The sequence below is a fragment of the Cherax quadricarinatus genome, chromosome 12 (genome assembly GCF_038502225.1).
Source record: "Cherax quadricarinatus isolate ZL_2023a chromosome 12, ASM3850222v1, whole genome shotgun sequence".
Classification (NCBI taxonomy): domain Eukaryota; kingdom Metazoa; phylum Arthropoda; class Malacostraca; order Decapoda; family Parastacidae; genus Cherax; species Cherax quadricarinatus.
The window spans coordinates 26,976,755-27,004,529 of record NC_091303.1 but is presented as its reverse complement, the minus strand read 5'-3'; the positions used below and the strand labels follow the sequence as shown (position 1 = coordinate 27,004,529).

General features: G+C 40.8%; 1 protein-coding gene across 3 annotated transcripts in view; it reads left to right on the top strand.

Moving 5' to 3' along the window:
• Window positions 1–27,775, top strand: part of GPHR (golgi pH regulator) — a 218,194-nt gene that overhangs the window by 42,315 nt on the left and 148,104 nt on the right. For all 3 annotated transcript variants that reach the window (XR_011391904.1, XM_070084286.1, XM_070084285.1), the window contains exon 3: window positions 27,318–27,424. Coding sequence is in view for 2 of the 3 variants with exons in the window: in XM_070084286.1 (XP_069940387.1) it covers window positions 27,318–27,424 (107 nt within the window). In the remaining variant the exon portion in view is untranslated. The remainder of the gene's footprint in view (window positions 1–27,317; window positions 27,425–27,775) is intronic.

Genomic DNA, 27,775 nt, shown 5'->3' with positions numbered 1-27,775 from the left:
CCCGCTGCTGGTGTCACATGACTTGTGCCACCATCACTATCACCACCACCGCCTGCTGCCTCACTCGCATCATTGATACCCATCGTAACAATATCGTCATCTTCACTATCAGGTCATGGTGTAGGGCCATGGGATGTGCTCCGAGATGTACTCTTTCCTCTTGGAAGAGCATATGGCACACTACCAAACCGCATGCGACATCATATATACTGCCACTTCACTGGGGAATATTCACCCTCACTGTCACAACTAGTACTGCTTTCAATAACCTTGAAATCACTATCGCTATCACTTACACTGCTCACATCTGAGTCTTGTACACGGGCAAATAGTTTCCTCTTTCGTCCTGGTACAGGTGAACATGAACGAACTGGCCCAGCACCAGAAATGGAAGGTTGTGGGTCATCTGGGTTTTCATCACTAATTACGTTATCCTGGGCACTTTTTTCGGTCACACCCGCTTCAAAACCAGGGAATTCACTTTCACTGACACTTTCATCGCTGTTTGAGCTATCACTTGGGAACAAAAGACCTCCAATCCGCTGAGGAGTGAGGAACTTCTTACCGCTAGGCATGGTGAAAATGGACTACCAAGATGACGTTCCCACAATGCACTGCTGAGTCCCAGATTTTTTTCACAGGGTGCACACCCACCACTGAGACCCATTCTCTCTCATGTAGGCCTACCAGCCCTCTCCTGCTTGATTTGAAGCCGCTAGAATTTATGCGTATAGATACGTCAAACACGGTGTCTTCCATGACGTATATATACGACCGCGACAGTCAAGGGGTTAATAACATAGAAATATGACATATTCTCTAGAATGAATAAAATACGTCATTATGTCACGAGTGTTACTGTGTTGTTGTTGTTGGGTGTATAAGGGCCACTGAGAGCATAAGCTGTACATAGTGGTGATGTAGGCAGTAGAGACGGCGGTGTTGTCAGTCGCCCTACATAACTCCAACAACATTAAAGGAGTTAGGTTTGTGCTGTCCTTTTTCTGTCGATTAATTACCTAACTTGCTACAGTTAATGCTACACTTTATTGCTGGCTGGCACTATAGCCTTTATAGACTCCTGCTGCTTTAGTATCACACATATTGCAAAATCACTGAAAAAGGCACATTTTCCCCTCTCTCTCAGCCCTTTTCCAAAGGGCTGGCTGGCACTAGAAGCTTTCTTTGGGCCCATGGTGGCTTATTTAGCACTTACAAGCACTAAAAAAATGGAATAATACAAAATGTATAACATGTAAATGTGGAATTGTCTGCAGTGGCTTGTAAACAATGGCACACTAGCCACGCTGGAGTGGCTGGATGGCTCAGGCCACGCGGACTCGTTCTGGACAAATGTCCTTAACTGAGTTTTTTATCGTTAGCCGAACCAATATTTTGACGCAAAAATGTATCGGTATCCAATTTTATTGCTATCCGATGGCATCATTAACTGAGGTCCACTGTACATACTTTTGAATATGCTTAATCTAGTTGAACACCATATTTGTAAGGGTTATTTTCCTTAAAGTCCAGCGAATAATACAAAAATTGTCTGCGTGATCAATTTGGTTTTTGAATGTAGACTCAGTTTGTGTTCCAGATGCCATCTCTCTTTAAATATCTCTCTAATCTCATTAATATTGATATTCATAAAAAGGAATAACTAATAAAAAAGAGATTAGGGCATGGAAATCCATTGAGCACATTCTGAACAAAATCGTGTGGTTAGTTTTCAACTTAATTAACCCGTAACTTGTCCAAACGTTTTTATACGTTCACTACCCCAAGTGCCCCGAATATTTTGAAAAATAAAAAAATCGTTGTTTAATGAAAATAAAGAGCACATTTTTCCAAGCGTTATGGGATAAAAAAAATTAAGGTTAGCACTTACAGAGATATGAGGGCAAGAAGTTGGCACTGGATGCTCACATGACAGCAACATTGAGTACTGCCCCTTGCAGAAGTGTTGCCAATATATCTTTTTTTCTATTTTTCATATTTTATATAATTTTTATGTTCTGATAATTAAAATTTTTCGTAGTTCTTGTAATTTCATAACCAATCTTTGTTCTGACACTAGTATTAGGTATTGAAATTGTACTCAAATTGTCACAAACAAACTGACAGGTGGACATTTACACCTGCCTTGGCCATTTACTGTTGTCTTGGAATATATACAAAGTATTTATATGTCCCAGCAATGTTTTGGATATGTGGAAGTAAAGAAGAAGAAGGAGAAGGAGAAGAAGAAGGAGAAGGAGAAGAAGAAGAAGAAGGAGAAGAAGGAGAAGAAGAAGGAGAAGAAGGAGGAGAAGAAGGAGGAGAAGAAGGAGGAGAAGGAGGAGGAGAAGGAGGAGGAGAAGGAGGAGGAGAAGGAGGAGGAGAAGGAGGAGGAGAAGGAGGAGGAGAAGGAGGAGGAGAAGGAGGAGGAGGAGAAGGAGGAGGAGAAGAAGGAGGAGAAGAAGGAGGAGAAGAAGGAGGAGAAGGAGGAGGAGAAGAAGGAGGAGAAGAAGGAGAAGAAGAAGAAGAAGGAGGAGGAAGAGGAGGAGGAAGAAGAGGAGGAAGAGGAGGAAGAAGAGGAGGAAGAAGAGGAGGAGGAAGAGGAGGAGGAGGAAGGAGGAGGAGGAGAAGGAGGAGGAGAAGGAGGAGGAGGAGGAGGAGGAGGAGGAGGAGGAGAAGGAGGAGGAGGAGGAGGAGGAGAAGGAGGAGGAGGAGGAGAAGGAGGAGGAGAAACTTTACCAACAGCTTAAGGAAGAATTGAGGATGGCGAATATGGAAATTCGGCGACTGACCGAGGAAAACAAAAAGATTCGTAGTAGTCCTCCTGTTTTGAGTCCTCAGGTCAAGAAGGGAAACTGGTCAGTGGCTGGACAGCAGGGAAAGAAGTTGACGATCAAGAAGACGAATGGAAAGGTAGAAATGATGAAAGAGACTGCCATGGAAACTGTTGTGAAAACATCTAATACATTCTCAGTGCTACCCGACGAATGTGAGTCAACTACTGGGAACGTCACGACGAACGACACCAAGGTAGGTACGAATATTGTTGTTGTTGGGGATAGCCAAGTAAGGTATATGGATAGGGCGTTCTGCTTGAAGGACAGGAGTAGGAGACACAGAGTTTGCTTTCCTTGGGCTGGGATGGAGGATATTGTTAGCCGTCTGGATGACATAAGAGATAAGATAAGATTTCGTTCGGATTTTTAACCCCGGAGGGTTAGCCACCCAGGATAACCCAAGAAAGTCAGTGCGTCATCGAGGACTGTCTAACTTATTTCCATTGGGGTCCTTAATCTTGTCCCCCAGGATGCGACCCACACCAGTCGACTAACACCCAGGTACCTATTTGCTGCTAGGTGAACAGGACAACAGGTGTAAGGAAACGTGTCAAATGTTTCCACCCGCCGGGAATCGAACCCGGGCCTCTGTGTGTGAAGCGGGAGCTTTAGCCACCAGACCACCGGGTCATCATGAGAGGTAATGGGAGTAATCCTATTATCTGTCTCAGTGCTGGAGGCAACGATGTTGGCAGATGTAGGAGTGAAGACCTGATTAGCAGGTATAGGTCAGCAATAGAAATAATTAGGAGTAAGGGTGGGAACCCTCTCATATGTGGTATTCTGCCAAGGAGGGGAGTTGGAAATGAATGGTTGTCCAGGGCAATTGGTGTCTATTGCAGGCTGGACAAATACTGTAAGGAAAATGCGGTAACATTCATTGACAACTGGGACCTCTTCTATGGCAGAAATGACATGTATGCCAGGGATGGGGTTCACTTATCTAGGTGTGGGGTGGGAGCACTGGCAACTGCAGTGGAGGGAGCAGTTAGGACTTTAAACTAGGAGTAGTTAGTGGTATGGGTTTTGGCAGGAAAACAGTGAAGTCCCAGTGTAGTAATACAGTGGACCCCCGCATACCGATTTTAATCCGTGCAAGAGGGCTCATTGGTATGCGAAATAATCGGTATGCGAATGAATTTTCCCCATAAGAAATAATGGAAATCAAATTAATCCGTGCAAGACACCCAAAAGTATGAAAAAAAAATTTTTACCACATGAAATATACATTTTCCTACACACAAAGAGAAGGATACATCCACAATAGTAGAGTAGTACATGCACAGTATACATGTATATTGTGCATGTACTAGTCTACTAAATGAAGAATAAATGACACTTACCTTTATTGAAGATGCAGCAATGACTGATGAGACACTGTGTCCTGGGAGTGCCTTTTCCTCCTGAGTACTCTACGTCCTGTTTGGCATTTTCTTCCAGAACAGGCCTTATCACACTGTGTATGTCACTACGATTCTTAAGTCTCTCAAACCAACCTTTGCTGGCTTTAAATTCACCAATATGAGCACTAGTTCTAGGCATTTTTCCCTGTTCACCTGGGTGTTAGTCGACTGGTGTGGGTTGCATCCTGGGAGACAAGATTAAGGACCCCAATGGAAATAAGTTTGACAGTCTTCGATGACACTGACTTTTTTGGGTTATCCTGGGTGGCAAATCCTCTGGGGTTAATTGTTTCTTGGTATATTCTCAATAAGCCACACCAACAACAGTGCTACAGCAGCAGCAGACGATGCTACAGCAGCAGCAGATGATGCTACAGCAGCAGCAGCAGCAGACGATGCTACAGCAGCAGCAGACGATGCTACAGCAGCAGCAGACGATGCTACAGCAGCAGCAGACGATGCTACAGCAGCAGCAGACGATGCTACAGCAGCAGCAGACGATGCTACAGCAGCAGCAGCAGCAGCAGACGATGCTACAGCAGCAGCAGACGATGCTACAGCAGCAGCAGCAGCAGCTGACAGTGCAGCAGCAGCAGCAGCAGCTGACAGTGCAGCAGCAGCAGCAGCTGACAGTGCAGCAGCAGCAGCAGCTGACAGTGCAGCAGCAGCAGCAGCAGCAGCAGCTGTACCACCAATAGTAGCGATGGTTGATTGGGGTTCATTATACAACCTGGCCAGCTCGGAGACACGCACTCCACTTTCATACTTATCAATGATCTTTTTCTTCATCTCTATAGTAATTCTCACCCTTATTGCTGTAGGGTTGGCACTAGAAGCTTTCTTGGGGCTCATGGTCACTTATTTTCCAGATAAAATCACCAAAAACACTGTAATACGAAATGTTACGATTGTATGCTTGGATGCTACCGCGGAGGCTGGCTGGTAAACAATGTTACCGGCGGAACATGTGAGGCTGGCTAAGGCGCACATTGGACGCGTCTCGGACGAACAGCGGTGAGCGGGTTTTTGAGCGGTATGCGAGGCAAAATTTTTGCGATTAAAGTGAGCGGTATGCGGAATAAACGGTATGTGATGCCAACGGTATGCGGGGGTCCACTGTATTACGAGTTCTAGGGGAACTAGTAATAATAAGAACTAGGTAGATATTGAAAAGCCAGGGACCATGGGTGATAAGGACAGTAATAGGTTTAGTAGAAAAACAGAAATGAGCAGGAAGGGTAAAGAGAAAGGAGAGTCTTTCATTGTTTATTATGCTAATTGCCGTAGTGCTAGGAATAAGATGGACGAGTTGAGATTAGTTGCTAGTGCAGGTAACATTGATGTATTTGCCTTAACTGAGACGTGGTTTAATTCAAAAAGTCGGGACATGCCTGTGGAATGTCATATTCAGGGTTTTAAATTGTTCCAAGAAGATAGAAGTATTGGGAAGGGGGGTGGGGTGGCATTGTATGTCCGAGATCGCTTGAACTGTTGCATAAAAACGGGTATTAAGTCTGAAGTAACACATACAGAGTCTGTTTGGATAGAATTTTCAGAGGGGCATGAAAAACTGATTTTAGGAGTGATATACCGTCCCCCAAACTTAGATAGGGACCAAGGGAAACTACTATGGGAGGAAATTGTTAAGGCCACAAGGCACGATAATGTAGTAATTCTAGGAGACTTTAACTTTAGTCATGTTGATTGGAATTTCTTGACTGGGAATTTAGAATCATATGACTTCTTAGAAGTATTTCAGGATTGTTTTTTGAAGCAGTTTGTGACAGAACCTACAAGGGGAAATAACCTGCTTGACTTAGTTATGGCAAACAATGAATCCCTTGTTAATAATTTAGAAATTTCAGAGGAACTGGGTGCTAGCGACCACAAATCAATTACATTTAGCATTGAATGGAAGTACGATAGTAGCGATAACTCAGTAACAGTCCCAGATTTTTGCTTATCAGATTACGATGGGCTTAGAGAACACTTATCTGTTGACTGGGGTAACGAAGAGAGCTATCAATATGACAGTTTTCTGAACACTATACATGCTGCTCAAAGAGCGTTTATCCCATATAAGGAAATTAGATCAAATAGAAATGACCCAAAATGGATGAATAATAGGCTCAAATATCTACTAGGGCATAAGAAAGGAATTTATAGGCGTATCAAAAGAGGTGAGGGTCATCTTATGACTCAGTATATTGACATTAAGAGGGACATTAAAAAGGGGATAAGAAAAGCTAAAAGGGACTATGAAATTAAAGTTGCTAGGGATTCTAAAACTAACCCAAAAAGTTTTTTCCAGGTCTATAGAACAAAAGTTAGAGATAAGATAGGTCCCCTTAAAAATAACTATGGGCACCTTACTGACAAAGAGAATGAAATGTGCTTGATTTTAAATAATTATTTTCTCTCAGTTTTTACACAGGAAGACACTAACAATATTCCAGTAATTAATTTTTACAGTGGGCTAGAAGAAGATAAATTATGTAACATCACAGTCACTAGTGAGATGGTTGTGAAGCAGATAGACAGACTGAAGCAAAATAAGTCGCCGGGTCCTGATGAGGTTTTTTCAAGGGTTCTTAAGGAATGCAAAATGGAACTCTGTGAACCATTAACTAATATTTTTAATTTATCTCTTCAAACAGGTGTAGTGTCTGATATGTGGAAGATGGCTAATGTAATTCCTATTTTTAAAACAGGGGACAAGTCGTTACCGTCAAATTACCGCCCAATAAGCCTGACCTCAATTGTAGGCAAATTACTAGAGTCAATTATAGCTGAGATTATAAGAAGCCATCTCGATAAGCATAGCTTGATTAATGATACTCAGCATGGATTCACAAGAGGCCGGTCTTGTCTGACTAATTTATTAACTTTCTTCAGTAAAGCTTTTGAGGCTGTTGACCACAATAAAGAATTTGATATTATTTACTTAGATTTTAGTAAGGCTTTTGATAGAGTTCTGCACCATAGACTGTTAAAGAAAGTGGCAGTTCATGGCATTGGGGGAAAAGTGCTCTCGTGGATCGAGTCATGGCTCACTGACAGGAAGCAGTGTCCATAAATGGGGTTAAATCCGAGTGGGGATCTGTAACAAGTGGCGTTCCACAGGGATCAGTCTTGGGCCCGTTGTTGTTTATAATATATATCATTGATCTTGATGAGGGAATTACTAGTGATATGAGCAAATTCGCCGATGACACAAAGATAGGTAGGATAATTGATTCAAACGTAGATGTTATGGAACTTCAGGAGGATTTAAACAAACTCTATTCTTGGTCAGAAAAGTGGCAGATGCAGTTCAATGTAGATAAATGCAAGGTTCTGAAACTTGGGAGTGCCCATAACCCTAGTACTTATAAGTTAAATGATGTAGAACTTAGCCATACAGATTGCAAAAAGGACTTGGGGGTTATGGTGAGCAGCAACCTTAAACCAAGACAGCAATGCCTAAGCGTACGTAATAAGGCAAATAGATTACTGGGATTTATATCAAGAAGTGTAAGCAACAGAAGTCCAGAGGTCATACTGCAGCTTTATACATCATTAGTAAGGCCTCACCTAGATTATGCAGCTCAGTTCTGGTCTCCATATTACAAAATGGACATAAATTCGTTAGAAAACATTCAGCGTAGGATGACTAAATTAATACATAGCATTAGAAATCTTCCTTATGAAGAAAGATTGAAGACTCTTAAGTTACATTCACTTGTTAGACGAAGAATGAGGGGAGACCTGATCGAAGTGTGTAAGTGGAAGATAGGTATTAATAAAGGGGATATTAATAAGGTCTTGAGGATGTCTCTCCAAGAGAGAACCCGCAGTAATGGATTTAAATTAGATAAGTTTAGATTTAGAAAGGACATAGGAAAGTATTGGTTTGGAAATAGGGTAGTTGATGAGTGGAACAGTCTACCTAGTTGGGTTATTGAGGCTGGGACTTTGGGTAGTTTCAAATCTAGGTTGGATAAGTACATGAGTGGGAGGGGTTGGATTTGAGTGGGACTTTCACATCAGAGCTTATTTCTTGGGTGGCATTGAAAATTGGGTTGGGCAAATGTTTTGTTAGTGGGATGAATTGTAAAGGACCTGCCTAGTATGGGCCAGCAGGCCTCCTGCAGCGTTCCTCCTTTCTTATGTTCTTATGTAATGAGGAGGAGGAGGAGAATGAGGAGGAGGAGGAGAATGAGAAGGAGAAGGAGGAGAATGAGGAGGAGGAGGAGGAGAAGGAGGAGGAGGAGGAGGAGGAGGAGGAGGAGAAGGAGGAGGAGGAGAAGGAGAAGGAGGAGGAGGAGAAGGAGGAGAAGGAGGAGGAGGAGGAGAAGGAGGAGGAGAAGGAGAAGGAGAAGGAGAATGAGGAGGAGGAGGAGAATGAGAAGGAGGAGGAGAATGAGGAGGAGGAGGAGGAGGAGAATGAGGAGGTGGAAGAGAAAGAGGAGGAGGAGAATGAGGAGGAGGAGGAGGAGAATGAGGAGGTGGAGGAGGAGGAGGAAAATGAGCAGCAGCAGCAGCCACAGCTGCCGCCGCCAAATCCCATTACTTCATCATCAGCAGCAGCAGCAGTAGCTGCTGCTGCTGCTGCTGCTGATGATGATGATGATGATGATGATGATGAAGTAATGGGATTTGGCTGCTTTTTTTGGCCAAATTTTGTCCCATGTTTTGCCAGCCAGCCCGAAAGCCAGCCAGCCAGAAAGCCAGCCAGCCAGAAAGCCAGCCAGCCAGAAAGCCAGCCAGCCAGAAAGCCAGCCAGCCAGAAAGCCAGCCAGCCAGCCAGCCAGAAAGCCAGCCAGAAAGCCAGCCAGAAAGCCAGCCAGCCAGCCAGCCAGAAAGCCAGGCAACCAGCCAGCCAGTGAGAAAGCCAGCCAGAAAGCCAGCCAGAAAGCCAGCCAGCCAGACAGACAGCCAGCCAGCCAGCCAGCCAGAAAGCCAGCCAGCCAGAAAGCCAGAAAGCCAGCCAGCCAGAAAGCCAGCCAGCCAGCCAGAAAGCCAGCCAGCCAGAAAGCCATCCAGCCAGCCAGAAAGCCATCCAGCCAGCCAGAAAGCCAGCTGGCCAGCCAGAAAGCCAGCCAGCCAGCCAGAAAGCCAGCCGGCCAGCCAGAAAGCCAGCCGGCCAGCCAGAAAGCCAGCCGGCCAGCCAGAAAGTCAGCCGGCCAGCCTGAAAGCCAGCCGGCCAGCCAGAAAGCCAGCCGGCCAGCCAGAAAGTCAGCCGGCCAGCCAGAAAGCCAGCCGGCCAGCCAGAAAGCCAGCCGGCCGGACAGAAAGCCAGCCGGCCGGCCAGAAAGCCAGCCGGCCAGACAGAAAGCCAGCCGGCCGGCCAGAAAGCCAGCCGGCCGGCCAGAAAGCCAGCCGGCCGGCCAGAAAGCCAGCCGGCCGGCCAGAAAGCCAGCCGGCCGGAAAGCCAGCCGGCCGGAAAGCCAGCCGGCCGAAAAGCCAGCCGGCCGGAAAGCCAGCCGGCCGGAAAGCCAGCCGGCCGGAAAGCCAGCCGGCCAGCCAGCCGGCCAGCCAGCCGGCCAGCCGGCCAGCCAGCCAGCCAGCCAGCCAGCCAGCCGGCCAGCCAGCCAGCCAGCCAGCCAGCCAGGTAGGTAGGTTTGTAGAGACTGAAAAAAATCAAACCCGACAAGTGTTGATTTGTGATAAAGCAGGCCTGTTTTGGAAGAAAATGCCAAGGAGGACCTACATTACTCAGGAGGGAAAATCCCTGCCAGGACACAAGCCTATGAAAGACAAGCTAACCTTTTTGTTCTGTGCTGGCATCTGGAAGATGCCAGCAAGTCTCTTCAATAAAGGTAAGTAAATATTATTTTAAATGTTTATTTAAATTTTAATTTATATATTGTATACTAGTACATGTATTTATCTGTGTTGTGGTGTATGTAAAACTATAGTTATTCTTTAACCCTTTCAGGGTCCAAGGCCCAAATCTGGAGTCACGCACCAGTGTCCAAGATATTTTCAAAAAAAAATTTGTTATTTTTTCTTATGAAATCGTAGAGAATCTTTTTGTGAAGGTAATAAAACAAAAAGTACGAAAATTGGTGGAAAATTGACGAAATTATGCTCTCGCGAATTTTGATGTGTCAGCGATATTTACGAATCGGCGATTTTGCCGACTTTGACTCCCATTTTAGGCCAATTACATTATTCCAATCAACCAAATTCTTAGCTATTTCACTAGTATTACTTCTATTCTATCGATTGAGCACAAGAAATCGCCAAGTCAACTGTTTCAACTACAAAATAAAGTGATCGGAAATTGTTAATTTGGCCAATTTAACACAAAGTTCAAAATATTCCAATTTCAAAATAGGGTCCAGAATAAACAATGTAGGCATTCCTGGCACTAAACTAACATTTCCTCTGTTCATTAGTTATGTTTTGAGGCTTTACAAATAAATTCCATTTTGATTTTTTATTCACATAATGAATTTTTATTCACACCAAAAAATAGAAGATTTACTGTTATGCAATACTGTAATAATTGTATAAATATCATCACCATATTTGTGAATGTATATTAGACCCACCAGCTGATGTGTATTAGACGTGTGAGGTCGTTTGTTTACTCTTGAATATCGGCAAAAATTTAACATTTCCGCTACTTTGAGCTCAGTTTCAAGCCATTTCCAATGCTAAAACCAATCAAAATCATCTCTATTTCTGTAATATGTCTTCCATTCTATCAAATGAGACCAAGAAATCGCAAATACAACTATAAAAAACATACGAAAAGACACTGCAAAGTTGCTGTTTTAATCGAAAAATCATGATTTCATTTTTTTCTCTCATTATGCACAGTGTGCTGCAGGATCTGTTTTATGTGGTGCACACATACCACATAGATGTATTCTCTCATATCTAGGCCCAAATGTACCACTCACAGTTTATCAGAGTGAGCTGAGCTCATGGCGTAGATCTACGGTTTGGACCCTGAACGTAAAGCCGTAGATCTACGGGACGGACCCTGAAAGGGTTAAAAAATGTATTTTTTGTGAATATTTTTGTGGGTCTGGAACGGATTAATTTTATTTACATTATTTCTTATGGGAAATATTGCTTCGCCTTTCGGCCGTTTCAAGTTTAGGCCTAGCTCCTGGAACGGATTACGGCCGAAACCCGGTGTTTTGCTGTAATAGGAATTTTATGTTTTACAGTCATCTGGGGAATGTAGGTGTAAATTATGGGAGAATTACAGATAACGAGAGTAAGTCTATATTGTTTTGGATGTGTTCATGATGCGCAAAAGAGAATTGGATGGTTTTCATTTGGTTAGCTGATGATGGGGTGTGTTAGGGGGACGAGATGTTTTTTTAACCCTTTGACTGTTTCAGGCCCCTCTCTGAAACTGTCATTCTATGTCGCCAAATATTCAAAAAAAAAAAAATTATTTTTTCTTATGAAAATGTTAAGATTATTTTTCTGAGTGTTTTAGTCCAAAAAAAAATTTTTGCCATCGGTACTTACCGAGATATAGAGCCGTGAAGTTTGCAGAAAATGAGCCGCGTATGGCAACAGCGGCGACTGCCGCTCACCCGGTAAACTTTAGTTTACTTGTAATTGAAGGTTTTTTGTTTTTTTCACTATTTTATTTTTTCACATAACTTATGTGGCCTATGAGACCAAAGTAAGGTGCAATGTATATATATACACTCGTTGTATACAACACAATAAACACACAAACATAATTATCAATATATTGTTTACAAAACTTGTTTACAAAAACAAACAAACAATCATCCTCCTCCTCCTCCTCCTTCTCCTCCTCCTCCTCCTCCTCCTCCTCCTTCTCCTCCTCCTCCTCCTCCTCCTTCTCCTCCTTCTCCTCCTCCTCCTTCTCCTCCTCCTTCTCCTCCTCCTCCTTCTCCTCCTCCTCCTTCTCCTCCTCCTTCTCCTCCTCCTTCTCCTCCTCCTCCTTCTCCTCCTTCTCCTCCTCCTCCTTCTCCTCCTCCTCCTCCTCCTTCTACTCCTCCTCCTTCTCCTTCTAGTCCTCCTCCTCCTCCTCCTCCTCCTCCTTCTCCTCCTCCTCCTCCTCCTCCTCCTCCTTCTCCTCCTCCTCCTCCTTCTCCTCCTCCTTCTCCTCCTCCTCCTCCTTCTCCTTCTCCTTCTACTCCTCCTTCTCCTCCTTCTCCTCCTCCCCCTTCTCCTCCTTCTCCTCGTCTTGTGTGCCAGTGTGTGGCTTATAATTGTTTTGAGTCAGAAGTCGGCAGCTGTCAAAGTGACATACTGTCTCATTAGTCACTCCCCCTACCGCCTGTCAAAACAATGGGGTCGGATGCTGCTTCCCCTCCTCCATTCTAATTATCTTTCTCCCTCATTCTATATCTTTCAATCTGTCTCTCTATCTGTCTGCCTATCTCTGTCTCACAGGTACACATAAATACAAGTATACATAGTGTAAATTACCTAGGATAACCCAAGAAATCCAGACAAAGTGCTATACTCTGCTTGAAGATGTGAGTAAAAGTGATGACACAGTCTTGTGGCTCTCTCTGAGACAGAGAGCTAGATGGACAGACAGGGAGCTTCACAGACAGACAAATAGACAGACAGAAATGTTTGTGTACCAGCAAAAACAAAGGGAGGGCGATGGTCATGTAATATTACCCTCCTTTACGCTCATCAAAGTCAGCTCTTATCAGATGTTATCTCCCCTTATCTTGTCACTGTCATGGGGTGGACTTTTTTTTTTCTTGCTTCTAGGGAACAATATTATTACATCTTCTTCTTCCTCCTCCTCCTCCTCCTCTTCTCCTCCTCCTCCTCTTCTCCTCCTCCTCCTCCTCCTCCTCCTCCTCCTCCTCCTCTTCCTTCCCTCCTCCTCCTCCTCCTCCTCTTCCTCCCCTCCTCCTCCTCCATTGCTTTTGGTCTCAAACTCCTCCAAATCATGAAATTGATCTTCACTGACACTTCCATCTGTGTTAGAGCATCACTTGGGAAGAGAAGAGTCCCAGATTTGCTGGGGAATCACATATTTCTTACCGCTAGACATGCTGAAAAAGGACAACTGAAATGGCATTCCCACAATGCACCACTGGCTCCCTGATTTTTTTTATATGGTGCACACTGACCATGGAGACCCACTCTCTCACCTGTGGGCCTACCAGCTTTCTCCTGCTTGATTTGAAGCTGCTAGAATTTATGCGTATAAATACGTCAGAAACATTGGCTCGTAAGACGTATTTATACGTCGGAAACAGTCAAAGGGTTAAAGGTAGTTTTGAAAATAGTGATTGAGTCAGCAGTTCTAGAGTTTTCAGGCAGGGAGTTCCAGATTCTAGGCCCTTTTATTTACATCAAATTTCTGTAGAGTTTAACCGGACATGGGGAATGTCATAGAAATATTTGTGTCTGGTATAGTGTCTATGGGTCCTGTTGCAATTATCAAGAAATTGTTTTAGTTCATGGTTAAAATTAGAGTTTATGGTTTTGTAAATGTAGGTTGCACAATAGTAGGTGTGACTGTTCTGTATGGTGAGTAGATTTAGGACTTTGAAGAGTGTGGGTGTGTGCTGTCTTGCATTGGATTGCGTGATAATTCTTACTGCAGCTTTCTATTGGGTTATTATTGGCTTTAGGTGAGTAGCTGCTGTTGATCCCCGTGCACAAATAACATAGGTGAGGTAGGGATAGATGAGTGGATAGTATAGTGTGAGTAGGGCTGATTGTGGTATGTAGTAATGTATTTTAGAGAGAATCCCAACTGTTTTGGATACTTCTTTTGTTATTTGTTGGATATGGGTGTTGAATTTCAGGTTGCTGTCAAGGCTCAAGGTGCAGGCCCTGGAATTTGCCCTCATTATGTCTAGCAATAGGAGTGCTGTCAATCATTATGTTCAGCTGGGCAGCACCTGTTATGTTCCCTAACAGAATGTAGAAGGTTTTGTCAGTATTAACCCTTTCAGGGTCGAGAGGCCCTCTCCTAAACTTGTTCTCAGGGTTGAAAATTTTTCGGAAAAAAAAAAAATTCTTTTTGAAAAGATAGAGAATCTTTTCCTGATCATAATGACACCAAAAGTATGAAATTTCATGGAAAACTTATGGAATTATGCTCCCGCGAAGTTAGTGGTCTCGACGATGTTTACGCATCAGTGATTTCACCCACTTTGAGCCCTATTTTCGGCCATTTTCAGTGTACTAGTTGACAAAAATCATGACTATTTCGCTAGAACTCCATTTTTTCTATTGAGTGAGTACAAGAAACCACCCATTTACCAATTTCAACTATCCAATAAAGTGGTCAGAAATTAGCAATTTTACCACTTTCACACAAATTTCAAAAGATGCCAATTTCCAAATAGGGTCCAGAATAAACAAGAGAGACATTCATGGCACTAAAATAACATTTCCTCTGTTCATTAGTTACGTCTCCAGGCTTTCCTCTTTGAATTTTTATTCTCACAAAAAATAGAAGATTTACTGTTATGCAGACTACTGCATTAGTGTAAAAATGGTATAAATAATATCAGCGCACTTGTGAAAGAATATTAGACTCACCAGTTGATGCGTATTGGACGAGTGGCATGATTTGTTTACCTTTGAACTTTGGCAAAAATCGAACATTTCTCCTACTTTGAGCTCAATTTCAAGATACTTTTCATTGTGAAACCAATCAAAATCATGTCAATTTCTGTAATATGTCTTCTATTATATAAAATGAGACCAGGAAAATTAAAATACAACCGTAAATACGATACAAAAATACACTGCAAAGTCGCTGTTTTAAACCAAAAAGACAGTCAAAGTTTTTTTTTCCTCATTACGCACTGTGTACTGCAGGATTTTTTTTATACTGCGCACACTGACCACTTAGACCCATTTTTTCATATATTGGCCTACCAGCTTTCTCGCGAGATTTGAAGGCACTAGAATTTAGGTGTACTAGTACGTCAATAACCCTGGTGTGTAAACCGTACTAGTACATCGGAAACCCTGAAAGGGTTAAGTGTAAGTTTATTAGCAGTCATCCAGGTCAATATTTTTACTTGTTCTTTATTAACAATAATGATAAATGAGGCAAGATTAGGGCGAGAGATGACATATGTCGTATCATCAGCAAAGAGAATAGGCTTAAGATGTTGTGAAACATTAGGTAGATCACTGATGTATAAGAGAAAGAGCAGGGAACCAAGGACTCTTCCCTGTGGTACTCCAGTATCCAGTAGTCTTATTGATGAGGTTGTGTCCTTAACCCTTTGACTGTCGCAACCCCCAATCCTGAGGTGTCTCCTCGTGTCGCAAAATTAAAAAAAAAAAAAAATTATTTTTTCTTATGAAATGATAGAAAATCTTTTCCCGATTGTAATGACACCAAAAAACGAAATTTGATGGAAAACTGATGGAGTTATGCTCTCGCGAAGTTAGCGACCTCGGCGATGTTTACAAATCGGCGATTTCGCCCATTTTGAGCCCTATTTTCGGCTAATTCTATTGTTCCAGTCGACCAAACTCATAGCTATTTCTTTAGAACTCCATTTTTTCTATCGATTGAGTACAAGAAACTGCCCATTTACCAATTTCAACTACCCAATAACATGGTCAGAAATTTGCAATTTGGCCAATTTCACGAAAATTAAAAAATATGACAATTTCAAAATAAGGTCCAGAAGGAACAATGCAGACATTCCTGGCTCTAAAATAACATTTTCTTCGTTCATCAGTCATGTCTCCAGGCCCCTCTGATATTACTCTTGCTTTCTATTTTGAATTTTTATTCAAACAAAAAATAGAAGACTTACTATTATGCAGACTACTGCAATACTGTAATAATTGTATAAATAACATCAACCCATTCATGACTGCATATTAGAATGGCTAGTTGGACATTTATTGGACAATGACATCATTTGTTTACTTTTGAACATTGGCAAAAATCAAACATTTTCCCTAGTTTGAGCTCCATTTCCAGGTTCTTTTTATAGTAAAATCAATCAAAATCACCTCTATTTCTATAATATGTTTTCCATTCTATCAAATGAGACCAAGAAAATGAGAATACAACCATAAATACTATACGAAAATAGACCACAAAGTCGGCATTTTAATTAAAAAAAATGGTCGGAGTTTTTTTTTTCTTATTATGCACTGCGTGGTCCAGGATTTTTTTTATATGGTGCACACTGACCACACAGACCCATTCTCTCACATGTGGGCCTACCAGCTTTCTCCTGCTTGATTTGAAGCCGCTAGAATTTGAGTATATATACGTCAAACACGGTACCTCGTAAGACGTATATATACGGCCGGGACAGTCAAAGGGTTAACCCTTTGACTGTCGCAACCCCAAATCCTGAAGTGTCTCCTGGTGTCGAAAAATATTCAAAAAAAAAAAAAAAATTTTTTTTATCAAAATGTTAAGATTGTTTTTCTGATTGTTTTAAGCCCCTGCAAAATTTTTTGAGATGAGTACTTACTGAGATATAGAGGCATAAAGTTGGCAGAAAATGAGCCATGTATGGCAACAGTGGTGAATGCTTCTCACCCGGTAAACTTGGGTATACTTGCATTCGAAAGTTTCTTGTTTTTTCACTATTTTATTTTTTCACATAACTTATGTGGCCTGTGAGACCAAATTATGGTGCAATGTTCATACATACATTCGTTGACTGTAACACAATTATAGCAAAAACACTAGTATCATCATATTGTTTACAAAACTTGTTTACACAATATAAAAAAATGTTTATTACACTGTACTATTGTTCTATAATACAGTGGACCCTCGACTAATGATTTTAATCTGTTCCAGAGAGCTTGTCCTTAGCTGAATTTATCGTCAGCTGAATTAATTTTCCCCGTAAGAAATAATGGAAATCCAATTAATCTGTTCCAGACAGCCAAAAGTATATTAAAAAAAAAATTTTTACGTGAAATATACATTTCCCTACAAAGAAAACAATGAGACATGCACAATAAATACATAAATAAATGCTAAAATGACACTTACCTTTATTGAAGAGTATTGATGAGTGATGAGACACTGTTTTTCTTGAACACTCTGGGATTTTCAGAGTGATACATGAGTAAAGGCTTCACTTTGCAATCCCCACTAGCATTACAACAACACAAGAAAGTTAGCCTGTCTTTCATAGGCTTGTGTCCTGGGAGTGCCTTTTCCTCCTGAGTAATGTAGGTCCTGTTTGGCATTTTCTTCCAGAACAGGCCTGTTTCATCACAAATGAATACTTGTTGGGGTTGGAGTTTTTTAGCTTCACCATGCCTTATCACACTGTGTATGCCACTATGATTCTTAAATCTCAAACCAACCTTGGCTGGCCTTAAATTCATCAATATGAGCAGTAGTTCCAGGCATTTTTTCCTGTTCACCTGGGTGTTAGTCGACTAGTGTGGGTCGCATCCTGGGGGACAAAATTAAGGACTCCAATGATGCACTGACTTTCTTGGGTTATCCTGGGTGGCTAACCCTGTAGGGTTAATTGTTTCTGGGTAATTGTTTCTCATTAAGCCACACCAACAACACACACTCCACATCTTTGAGTAGTACAGTTGACGGTGGTGCAGCAGCAGCTGACGGTGATACAGCAGCAGCTGACGGTGGTACAGCAGCAGCTGACGGTGGTACAGCAGCAGCTGACAGTGGTACAACAGCACCTGACGGTGGTGCAGCAACAGCTGATAGTGGCGCAGCAGCAGCTGACCGTGGTACAGCAGCAGCTGACGGTGGTGCAGCAGCAGCTGACCAAAGAGTACCACACGCTGCAGAACTTCTAGGAGCATGTCCAGTGACTGTACATTTGTATATATATTATAAAACAATAGTAATAAACATTTTTTTGTATTTGTGTGTGTAAACAAATTTTGTAAACAATATATTGATTATGTTTGTGCACTTATTGTGCACTTATATATCCATACCTCACCTATGCTATCTGTGCTTGGGGTTCAACTGCAGCAACACACCTAAAGCCAATAATAACCCAACAAAAAGCCGCAGTAAGAATAATCACTAAATCCCATCCCTGGCAACACATCCCCCCCACTCTTGATATTCAAATTCAAATTCAATTCAAAGTTTATTCTCTATAAGGATTACAACGCTGAGTTTACAGAATTTGGTTATTGTGTGGTTTACATGTAGTAAAATAATTACAGAGTGTACCACTAGAACACCTAGCATGGCTAGGCATTTCAGCCAGACTTAAATTAAATCTTAAGTTTAAAATATTACAAAATTATGAGGTAAGTCGGTATTATGGCTAAGTGACTAAATACTAGTTTGTGAGTTTAGCAATGTGAATGCTTTTGTTTTGGCACTATACATAGTTTCAGTATTGGAGTATCACAGGCCAACTTATGACTAGTTAAGAGTCATTATTTTGAGATTGAGATTGATATTTCTGTTTATGGTCAAATGGGTGAGTGAGTGTAAGTGTTAACCACCAGGTGGTATTCGTGTAATTAGTTGACAGGGTGTATCAGGGAGATAAGATGTTTTCTGATGGTAGTTTTGAAGGTGATGAATGTGTCTGCAGTTTTAGAATTTTCAGGTAGGGTGTTCCAGATTTTAGGGCCTTTGACATACATTGAATTTTTGTAAAGGTTTAGTCTGACACGGGGAATGTCATAGAGATGTTTGTGTCTGGTGTTGTGCCTGTGGGTTCTGTCGCAACTATCAAGAAAGCGTTTTAGGTCAAGGTTAATATTGGAGTTTAAGGTCCTGTAGATGTAGATTGCACAGTAGTAAGTGTGGATGTACTGAACAGGGAGTAAGTTTAGATCTATGAAGAGTGGGGGGGGGGGTAGCCAGGGATGGGATTTAGTGATTATTCTTACTGCGGCTTTTTGTTTGGTTATTATTGGCTTTAGGTGTGTTGCTGCAGTTGAAGCCCAAGTACAGATAGCATAGGTGAGGTATGGATATATAAGTGAATGGTATAGTGTGAGAAGGGCAGTTTGCGGCACGTAGTATCATATCTTGGAGAGGATCCCAACTGTTTTGGATACTTTTTTAGTTATGTGTTGGATATGGGTGCTGAAGTTCAGGTTGTTGTTGAGGTATAGGCCTAGGAATTTGCCCTCATGTCTGGCAATTAGAGTGTTGTCGATCTTAATGTTAATTTGCGCATCTCCTGCTCTGCTACCAAACATAATGTAGTAGGTTTTGTCAGTGTTAAGTGTAAGTTTATTGGCTGTCATCCAAGTCAATATTTTGATCAGCTCCTCATTAACAATGGTGTTGAGGGTGGCAAGATTAGGGTGAGAGATGACATAAGTCGTGTTGTCAGCAAAGAGAATGGGGTTCAGCTGTTGAGATACTTTTGGAAGATCATTGATGTATATGAGGAAGAGCAGGGGACCAAGGACACTTCCCTGCTGAACTCCAGTATCAAGTGGCTGTGTTGTTGATGCTGTCTTTAATGGTGACATACTGATACCTATTAGTAAGGTAAGATTTGAAATATGCAAGCGCATGGCCTCTTATACCATAATGGTCAAGTTTGTGGAGTAGGATGCCGTGGTCTACTGTGTCAAAAGCTTTTCTTAGGTCAATAAAATTCCTAGTGGATATTCCTTATTTTCCAATGCTGTGTAAAGCAGATCTAGCATTTTTATGATTGCATCGTTAGTACTTTTATTTTTCCTGAATCCAAATTGGCAGGGGTTGAGTATGTTTTGTGCCGTTATAAATGAATATAGTCTCCTGTGCACGAGTTTCTCAAAGATTTTGGATAGCAATGGTAAGTTTGATATTGGTCTATAGTTGTTTAAATCTGTAGGGTCACCACCTTTATGTATTGGTGTAACCCTTGCCGTCTTGAGTAGTTTCGGGAAGGTGCTAGCTTCTAGTGACTTGTTAAAAAGTAATGGGATAGCATGCGAGAGGACATGGGCTGCTCTCTTGTACAATTATGGTGGGACATGAGACAGATTCCCTGAGTTATTTATTTATTTATTTATTTAGTAATTTAAGCATACATACAGAGGTACAAAAAATACAGGTAAGAGCAGCATGCCAAAGCCACTTATATGCATAGCATTACGGGCTGGCTTAAAATTAACTTAAGATTAATTAAGCAATGATGAAATCAGTGATAAAACATTATTGTAAACAGATAACTATAAAGCACAAATGAGTATTACAAAGACAGGTGAAATGGTTGCATGCATTGCTGTACATTCAGTCGAATGGAGTATTCTGTTAGGTAGTGTATTTAAAAAAATAACAAAGTTAGATTGGGTCCTAGGTTTAACATTTGTGTGATATAATTGTGAGTAACATATAGGATATACAATTTATATAGTTCAGTTATTCAGTATTTATTTGGTTTTGAGTGAGTAAGTGATCTTTGAGAAGAGACTTGAATTTATAAACAGGTAGTGTTTCTTTTATATTTACAGGTAATGAATTCCAGATTTTAGGGCCTTTTATGTGCATTGAGTTTTTGCATAGCGTGAGATGGACACGAGGAACATCAAAGAGTGATCTGTGCCTTGTGTTATGGTCATGTGTTCTGTTGAGGTTGGCAAGGAGATGTTTGAGGGGAGGGTTAATGTCAGAGTTAATTGTTCTATGTATGTAATAGGTGCAGTAATAAGTATGGATGTTTTGTATGGTGAGTAGGTTGAGTGTTTTGAATATTGGTGGAGTGTGCTGCCTGTAGTGAGAATTTGTTATCATTCTAACTGCAGCCTTTTGTTGGGTAATTAGTGGTCTGAGATGGTTAATTGTTGTTGAGCCCCATGCACAAATTCCATAGGTGAGATAGGGGTAAATAAGAGAGTGATAAAGGGCCAGGAGGGCTGACTGTATAACATAGTACCGTATCTTCGATAGTATGCCTACAGTCTTGGAAATTTTCTTAGAAATTTGTTGTATATGTGTATGAAATTTGAGTCTATTATCAAGGTGGATTCCTAAGAATTTTCCCTCTGTTAGCTTTGTGATAGGTGATCTGTTTATCGTTATGTTAAGAGGTACATCTGTAGCTCTGTTACCAAACTGAATGAAGTAGGTTTTGTCAATGTTTAATGTAAGTTTGTTAGTCCTCATCCAGGTAGATATTTTCTGTAATTCGGTGTTTACAGTATTGGCTAGCGTGACTGGGCTCGGGTGAGAGAAGACGTATGTAGTGTCATCTGCAAAAAGTGTGGGTTTGAGTAATTGCAAAGCATTTGGTAGGTCATTTATGTATAGGAGAAAGAGAAGAGGGCCACGGACACTTCCCTGTGGGACACCAACTGTAATTGGTTGAGCAGAAGAGCTTGCCCCATTTGCATACACATATTGGCTTCTGTTGCTGAGGTATGACTTGAGGTAGTTGAGGGAGTGCCCTCTAATACCATAGTGTGACAATTTTACGTGGAGCAAGTCATGGTCAACTGTATCAAAAGCTTTACGTAAGTCAATGAAGATCCCCAGTGGGACTTCTTTTTTCTCTATTGCAGTGTATATATGTTCTAGCATGTGTATAATAGCATCATTAGTATTTTTATTAGGCCTGAATCCAAATTGGCAGGGGTTGAGAATGTTTTGGGAGATGAGGTAGGAGTAGATTCGTTTATGAATTAATTTTTCGAAGATTTTTGAGAGAGGGTGTAAATTGGATATTGGCCTATAGTTATTCAACTCTGTTTGGTCTCCTCCTTTATGGATCGGGGTGACCCTTGCTATTTTGAGAGCTGTAGGGAAGGTGGAGGATTCAATGGATTTGTTAAAGAGTGTTGCAATGATTGGTGATAGTACTTGTGACACTTTTTTGTATATAAAGGGTGGTAAGGTATTTAAATCTCCTGCCTTGTTTTTTAGTGTGTTGATAATAAGGGAGACTGCGTATGGGTTAGTCAGAGCTAGGAGCAGTGTGTTCGGGTAGTTGCCAGTGAGGTAGTCATTTGGTGGGGTATCTGAGCTTGGGATTTTATTGGCAAGGTTTTGTCCTATAGTGGAGAAGAAATCATTGAGTCTGTTTGCTGTTTCTGTTGGTGGGAGTTGGGGTTCATCTGATTTTGCTAATTTTATTTCGCTATTTCGTGATATCTTTTTTGTTCCCAGAATTTCTGATAGGGTCTTCCAGGTCTTTTTTATATCACCTCGTAAGTTGGATAATCTGTTCTCATAATACAGTTTTTTTGCCCTTCTTATCAGGCTGGTTAGGATTGACGAGTAATGTTTTGTTTGGTCTCTGGTTATGTGACCCATTCTGTACTGTTTTTCATATCGGTGTTTTGTATTTATGGATTTGAGACTTTATCATCTCAGTGACTTCCATGGGCTCAGTTGGAGCAAGATAGAAGGAATTTGGGAAATTCCCATCTAGGTAGTCCCCGGCATGGGCATTGGTGCATGGGATTTTATTGGCGAGATTAGAACCTATGGTTGAGAAGAAGTCGTTTATCTTGTTAGCTGTGTCAGTGGGATGCAGTGGTGTTTCATTAGGTTTAGTTAGGGCAATATTCTTGTTTTTTTTCAGTTTGTGGGTCCCTAGAATCTGAGAGAGTGTTTTCCAGGTCTTTTTTATGTCTCCTCTTGTGTCAGTGAATCTACTGGAGTAGTATAGTTGTTTGGCTTTCTTTATTACTTTGGTGAGGACTGATGAATAGTGTTTAAGAATATCTTTGTGTATTAAGCCCTGCCTATATTGCTTTTGATATTGGTGTTTCTTATCAATGGATTTCAGAATGGTGCTGGTTAGCCATGGGCAAGCAAGCCGTTTGTTTGTGATCTGTTTCATTTTTATAGGACAATGTTTGTTGTATAGTCTAAGTAATATGTTAAGAAAAATGTCTGTCCAGTCATCAATACCATTGGCCTTGGAGAATTCTGTAGGCCAGTGAACAGTCTCTAGGTCAGCTGTGAACTTCCTTATTGAGGCCTCATCATGGAGTCTAAATGAAACTTTGTTGTATTCAAGTGGTGGTTTACTAATGTTTGTCAAGAGGAAGGTAGGGTAGTGGTCTGTAGTGCTATCTGTGATTATCCCTGATTTAAGGGGGGCTAGTATATTGGTCCATATGTGGTCTGTTATGGTTGCACTTGTTTCAGTGAGCCTGGTTGGTTTAGTTATTGTTGGTATGAGAAGTGTGTTGTTCATATTGTTGATGAAATCAGTTACAGGCTGATCATCTAGTAGGCCAAGGTTGATGTTGAAGTCTACAGCTAAGAGAAGGTGGTGCTTATTCATTTGTCTGTTTGTTATTAGTGCCTTTAGTTTCTCACTGAAATTTGGGATGTTTGTGTGGGGTATCCGGTAAATGGCACCGAATGTTATAGGCGTCTTAAGGTTTTTTACAGTAAAATTAGCAAAAATGTATTCTCCATATTCATCACTAATGCAAGTGGTGCTAATACAAGATAATTGGTTAGAGTAATAGATTGCAATACCACCCCCAACTTGGTATGGTCTGCAGTTGTGGATTGCTGTGTATCCTGGTAGAGGGTAGATATCTATTATGTCCTGCTTAAGCCAGGTCTCAGTAAGAATAATGCAGGAGAAGGGTGTCTTTAGTGATTCAAGGAGTGCCAGGAGGTCATCATAGTGTTTGCTTAAGGACCTAATGTTGTAGTAAGTACTCCCTGTTCAGTACATCCACACTTACTACTGTGCAATCTACATCTACAGGACCTTAAATTCCAGTATTAACCTTGACCTAAAACGCTTTCTTGATAGTTGTGACAGAACCCACAGGCATAACACCAGACACAAACATCTCTATGACACTCCCCGTGTCTGACTAAACCTTTACAAAAATTCAATGTATGTCAAAGGCCCTAAAATCTGGAACACCCTACCTGAAAATTCTAAAACTGCAGACACATTCATCACCTTCAAAACTACCATCAGAAAACATCTTATCTCCCTGATACACCCTGTCAACTAATTACACGAATACCACCTGGTGGTTAACACTTACACTCACTCACCCATTTGACCATAAACAGAAATATCAATCTCAATCTCAAAATAATGAATCTTAACTAGTCATAAGTTGGCCTGTGATACTCCAATACTGAAACTATGTATAGTGCCAAAACAAAAGCATTCACATTGCTAAACTCACAAACTAGTATTTAGTCACATAGCCATAATACCAACTTACCTCATAATTTTGTAATATTTTAAACTTAAGATTTAATCTAAGTCTGCCCGAAATGCCTAGCCATGCTAGGTGTTCTAGTGGTACACTCTGTAATTATTATTTTACTACATGTAAACCACACAATAACCAAATTCTGTAAACTCAGCATTGTAATCCTTATAGAGAATAAACTTTGAATTGAATTGAATATACGAGTGTATATATGTACATTTGTTACGGTTCGAATCTTAATCTTTAGCCAGGTTAGTGCACTCCGTAACAATACACTTCATAGAATGAGAAGATATTTCCAAACTTAGAAATGTAAGGCACAAATAATAGTTACTCAGTCTTTTCCTAGTCTCTTTTTATTTAAAAGCTTAAATACTTTAGATATTCACAAATATCTATTAAATATCACTTTGGTCAGAAACTTTCCTTCACACAAGAAAACTCTTAAATAGAATGTACATCATAGACTCCCTCTGGAGACTGTCAATATGGTCACTACTCTTGATAATGATCAGAGGAATATTACTGCTTCCTCAATAGTAACATTACTTGTGTGCAAGTACATATATTGAGAATTAACACTTTCACTGAGTAACTCCCTGGCATAAGGAATACATGTATATCACAAAGTTCTAAGCTTGACACTGGTTGTCACATCGTAAACTGAAGGTAACAGTATATAATTGTCCGCAGACTTCACTTCACAATAAACCACAAGCTGGTTCAGGAGTTTCTACAACAGAATTCTCTATCCAAGTGAGAATAAGGCGGAGTACTAGGGGGGTAGCTCAGTCAATGCACACTGAGTCGGCAGAGAGAGCGAACTGAATTAACACAGTTAATCTCTACATGACATCAACTCACCAAAGGGAAGAGGGAATAGTAGACTAAACTACCCTCCAAGGACATACCTTGTTTCAACTTTTAGCCAGCTGTTACCTACCTACCTAACACATTACTCAAAATACGTAAATATATGTATACGGTGGTCCCTCGCTTTTCGTAGTTCTCGGCAATCGTAAATTTCACCAATCATAGGGGTATTTTCATATAAACATGGACTCGCTTTTCATAGGTTGACTCGCGAATAGTAGTTCATCCGGGACGCGTACGCATGGTGTGAGCCGGGGAGGCCTCCCTACCCAGCCAGTCTGGCATTGTTTACCAGTGAGTGAAGGTCTCCTCAAGTGCTCCTACGAAATATTTCATAATATTCCACTCATTTTAGTGCTTGCAAGTACTAAATAAGCTACCATGGCTCCAAAGAAAGCTCCTAGTGCCAAGCCTGTGGTAAAGAAGGTGAGAAATATGTACAGTGACAAAGTCTTGGGCCATTTTAGGGAAGTGTTAAAGAGATGCCAGAAACACAGCTCTCTCCACAGTTACTTTGCGAGACAGGACTAGAGTGACTCTCAAGGTGGTCCTAGTGGCATTAAGAAACAGAGAAGAGAAGCAACCCCAGAGAAGCAATTGGTACCTGAGGTGTTGCTGGAAGGGGATTCCCCTTCCAAAAAGTAAACAATCCAATCTCTCTCCTCCTCCAGTCTCCCATACACTGAGAAGAATCTCCAATAAAGGTAAGTATTATGCTGTTAATGTTTCATTCATCATTTCCCATTGTATTGTTTGTACTACATGTATATTTCATGTAAAAAATTTGTTTGTTTTAATACTTCTGGGTGTCAGGAACGGATTAATTGTATTTACATTATTTCTTATGGGGAAAATTGATTCGCAAATCGTAAATTTCGTTTATAGTAGCTCCTCCAGGAACGGATTAATTACGAAAAATGAGGGACCACTGTATATACACATCATACCCGGGTATATTCCTAAATCAGATAATATTATAAACTAGTGGTATCTTTAATTTAGCTAATATTAAAGAAACCCCGATTATAATATTAAGTGGATAATACATATAAATTAATCTCATTATGACCTTGGCCATAACAACATTGCCCCTTACTTTGGACTCACAGGCCACATAAGTTGCCTGAAAAATAAAATAGTGAAAAAAACAAGAAACCTTGGAATTCAAGGAAACCAAAAGTTTACTGGGTGAGCGGCATTTGCCGCTGTTGCCATACACGGCTTATTTTCTGCCAACTTTACACCTCTATATCTCGGAAAGTACTGATTGCAAAAAAGTTTGTGTGGGCTTAAAAAATCAGAAAATTAATCTTAACATTTTCATAAGATTTTTTTTTTTTTTTTTTTTGAAAATTCTTCGACACCAGGAGACACTGAATTCAGGATTTGGGGTTGCGACAGTCAAAGGGTTAAAGAACGCTGCTACTACATACTGTGGAACCTCGGTACTCGAACAGTTTCATACTCAAAAAATTCAGTATTTGAGTGTTTGGTAAAGAAATTGCTCAGTAGTCGACCATTTGCTTGGCACTCAACCATACAAACATGACCTGCCAGAACTTCGCTGTAAACTATTTCATATTTCTTCTCATTTTTTTTTATATTGTATAAATAAGCCACCATGGGGCCTAAGAGGGTTGGTGATAACAGCCAACCAAAAAGAAAATTGGTTGGGAAAAATTTGTTCTGTACTCAAACAGATCGGCATTTGAACAGCCTTCTGGAACCAATTAAGTTCGAGTACCGAGGTTCCACTGTACTGGGTAGTTGCCATTATGCAACATCTGCCATCACCACTTATATAGATTCTAACACTCCACCACACATAATATCTGAACCTTTAATTGTTAAACCTAAACATTAGAAGATATTGATGTAGATATTGGAGTGAAGAGCTGAGGAAGTTGCCACAGATCCTCACAACAGTGTGTGATACAGACAGTAATTTGCCTGTATTGTGTATTAGATCTCATTTTTTCGGTGATTCCTAACTTGAAAGGCTAAATTTAGAAAAATAAATATTTAGATATAGAGGCTTAGCATTGTTTTATGGTAAGTATATAGTGTAGTGTATTATGTTTTATGATTTGTTGTTATATAAACTTATAATGTATTCAGAATATTAACCTGTTCTGTATTACATTTTCAGGTCTCGTTATCTCTACTGGCAGGTGGTTCTTTACTCAATGCTGATAATGCTTATCTTGGTCATACCATTTTATCTATGCCACTTCGCTGTTTCAAACATTAGAATGGGTAAGTTTAATATTTAAAAGTGTGAACCTAACATTTAATATGCAGTAATATACAGTAAACCCTCTCAAACACGAAAACCAAAGGTCCACTGTATATCCTCATTTCAAGAATAAAATGAGGGCCTTAATTTGACAAACAAATAACAAGCAAACAGCAAATAACAAGCAAACTTTTTAAAGCATAGGGATTCTGTGATAAATTATCATAGGTTTGCACTTGAAATCACATGTTGCATTAGCACAGAGAAGCAAGGTGAGGCAGTTCTTAGCTGTCTTGAAACTGACTGCATTTTTTTTTCTTTCTTGCTAATGTAAACTCATAGTAATATTAAATGCTTGGTCAGGAGTGTAA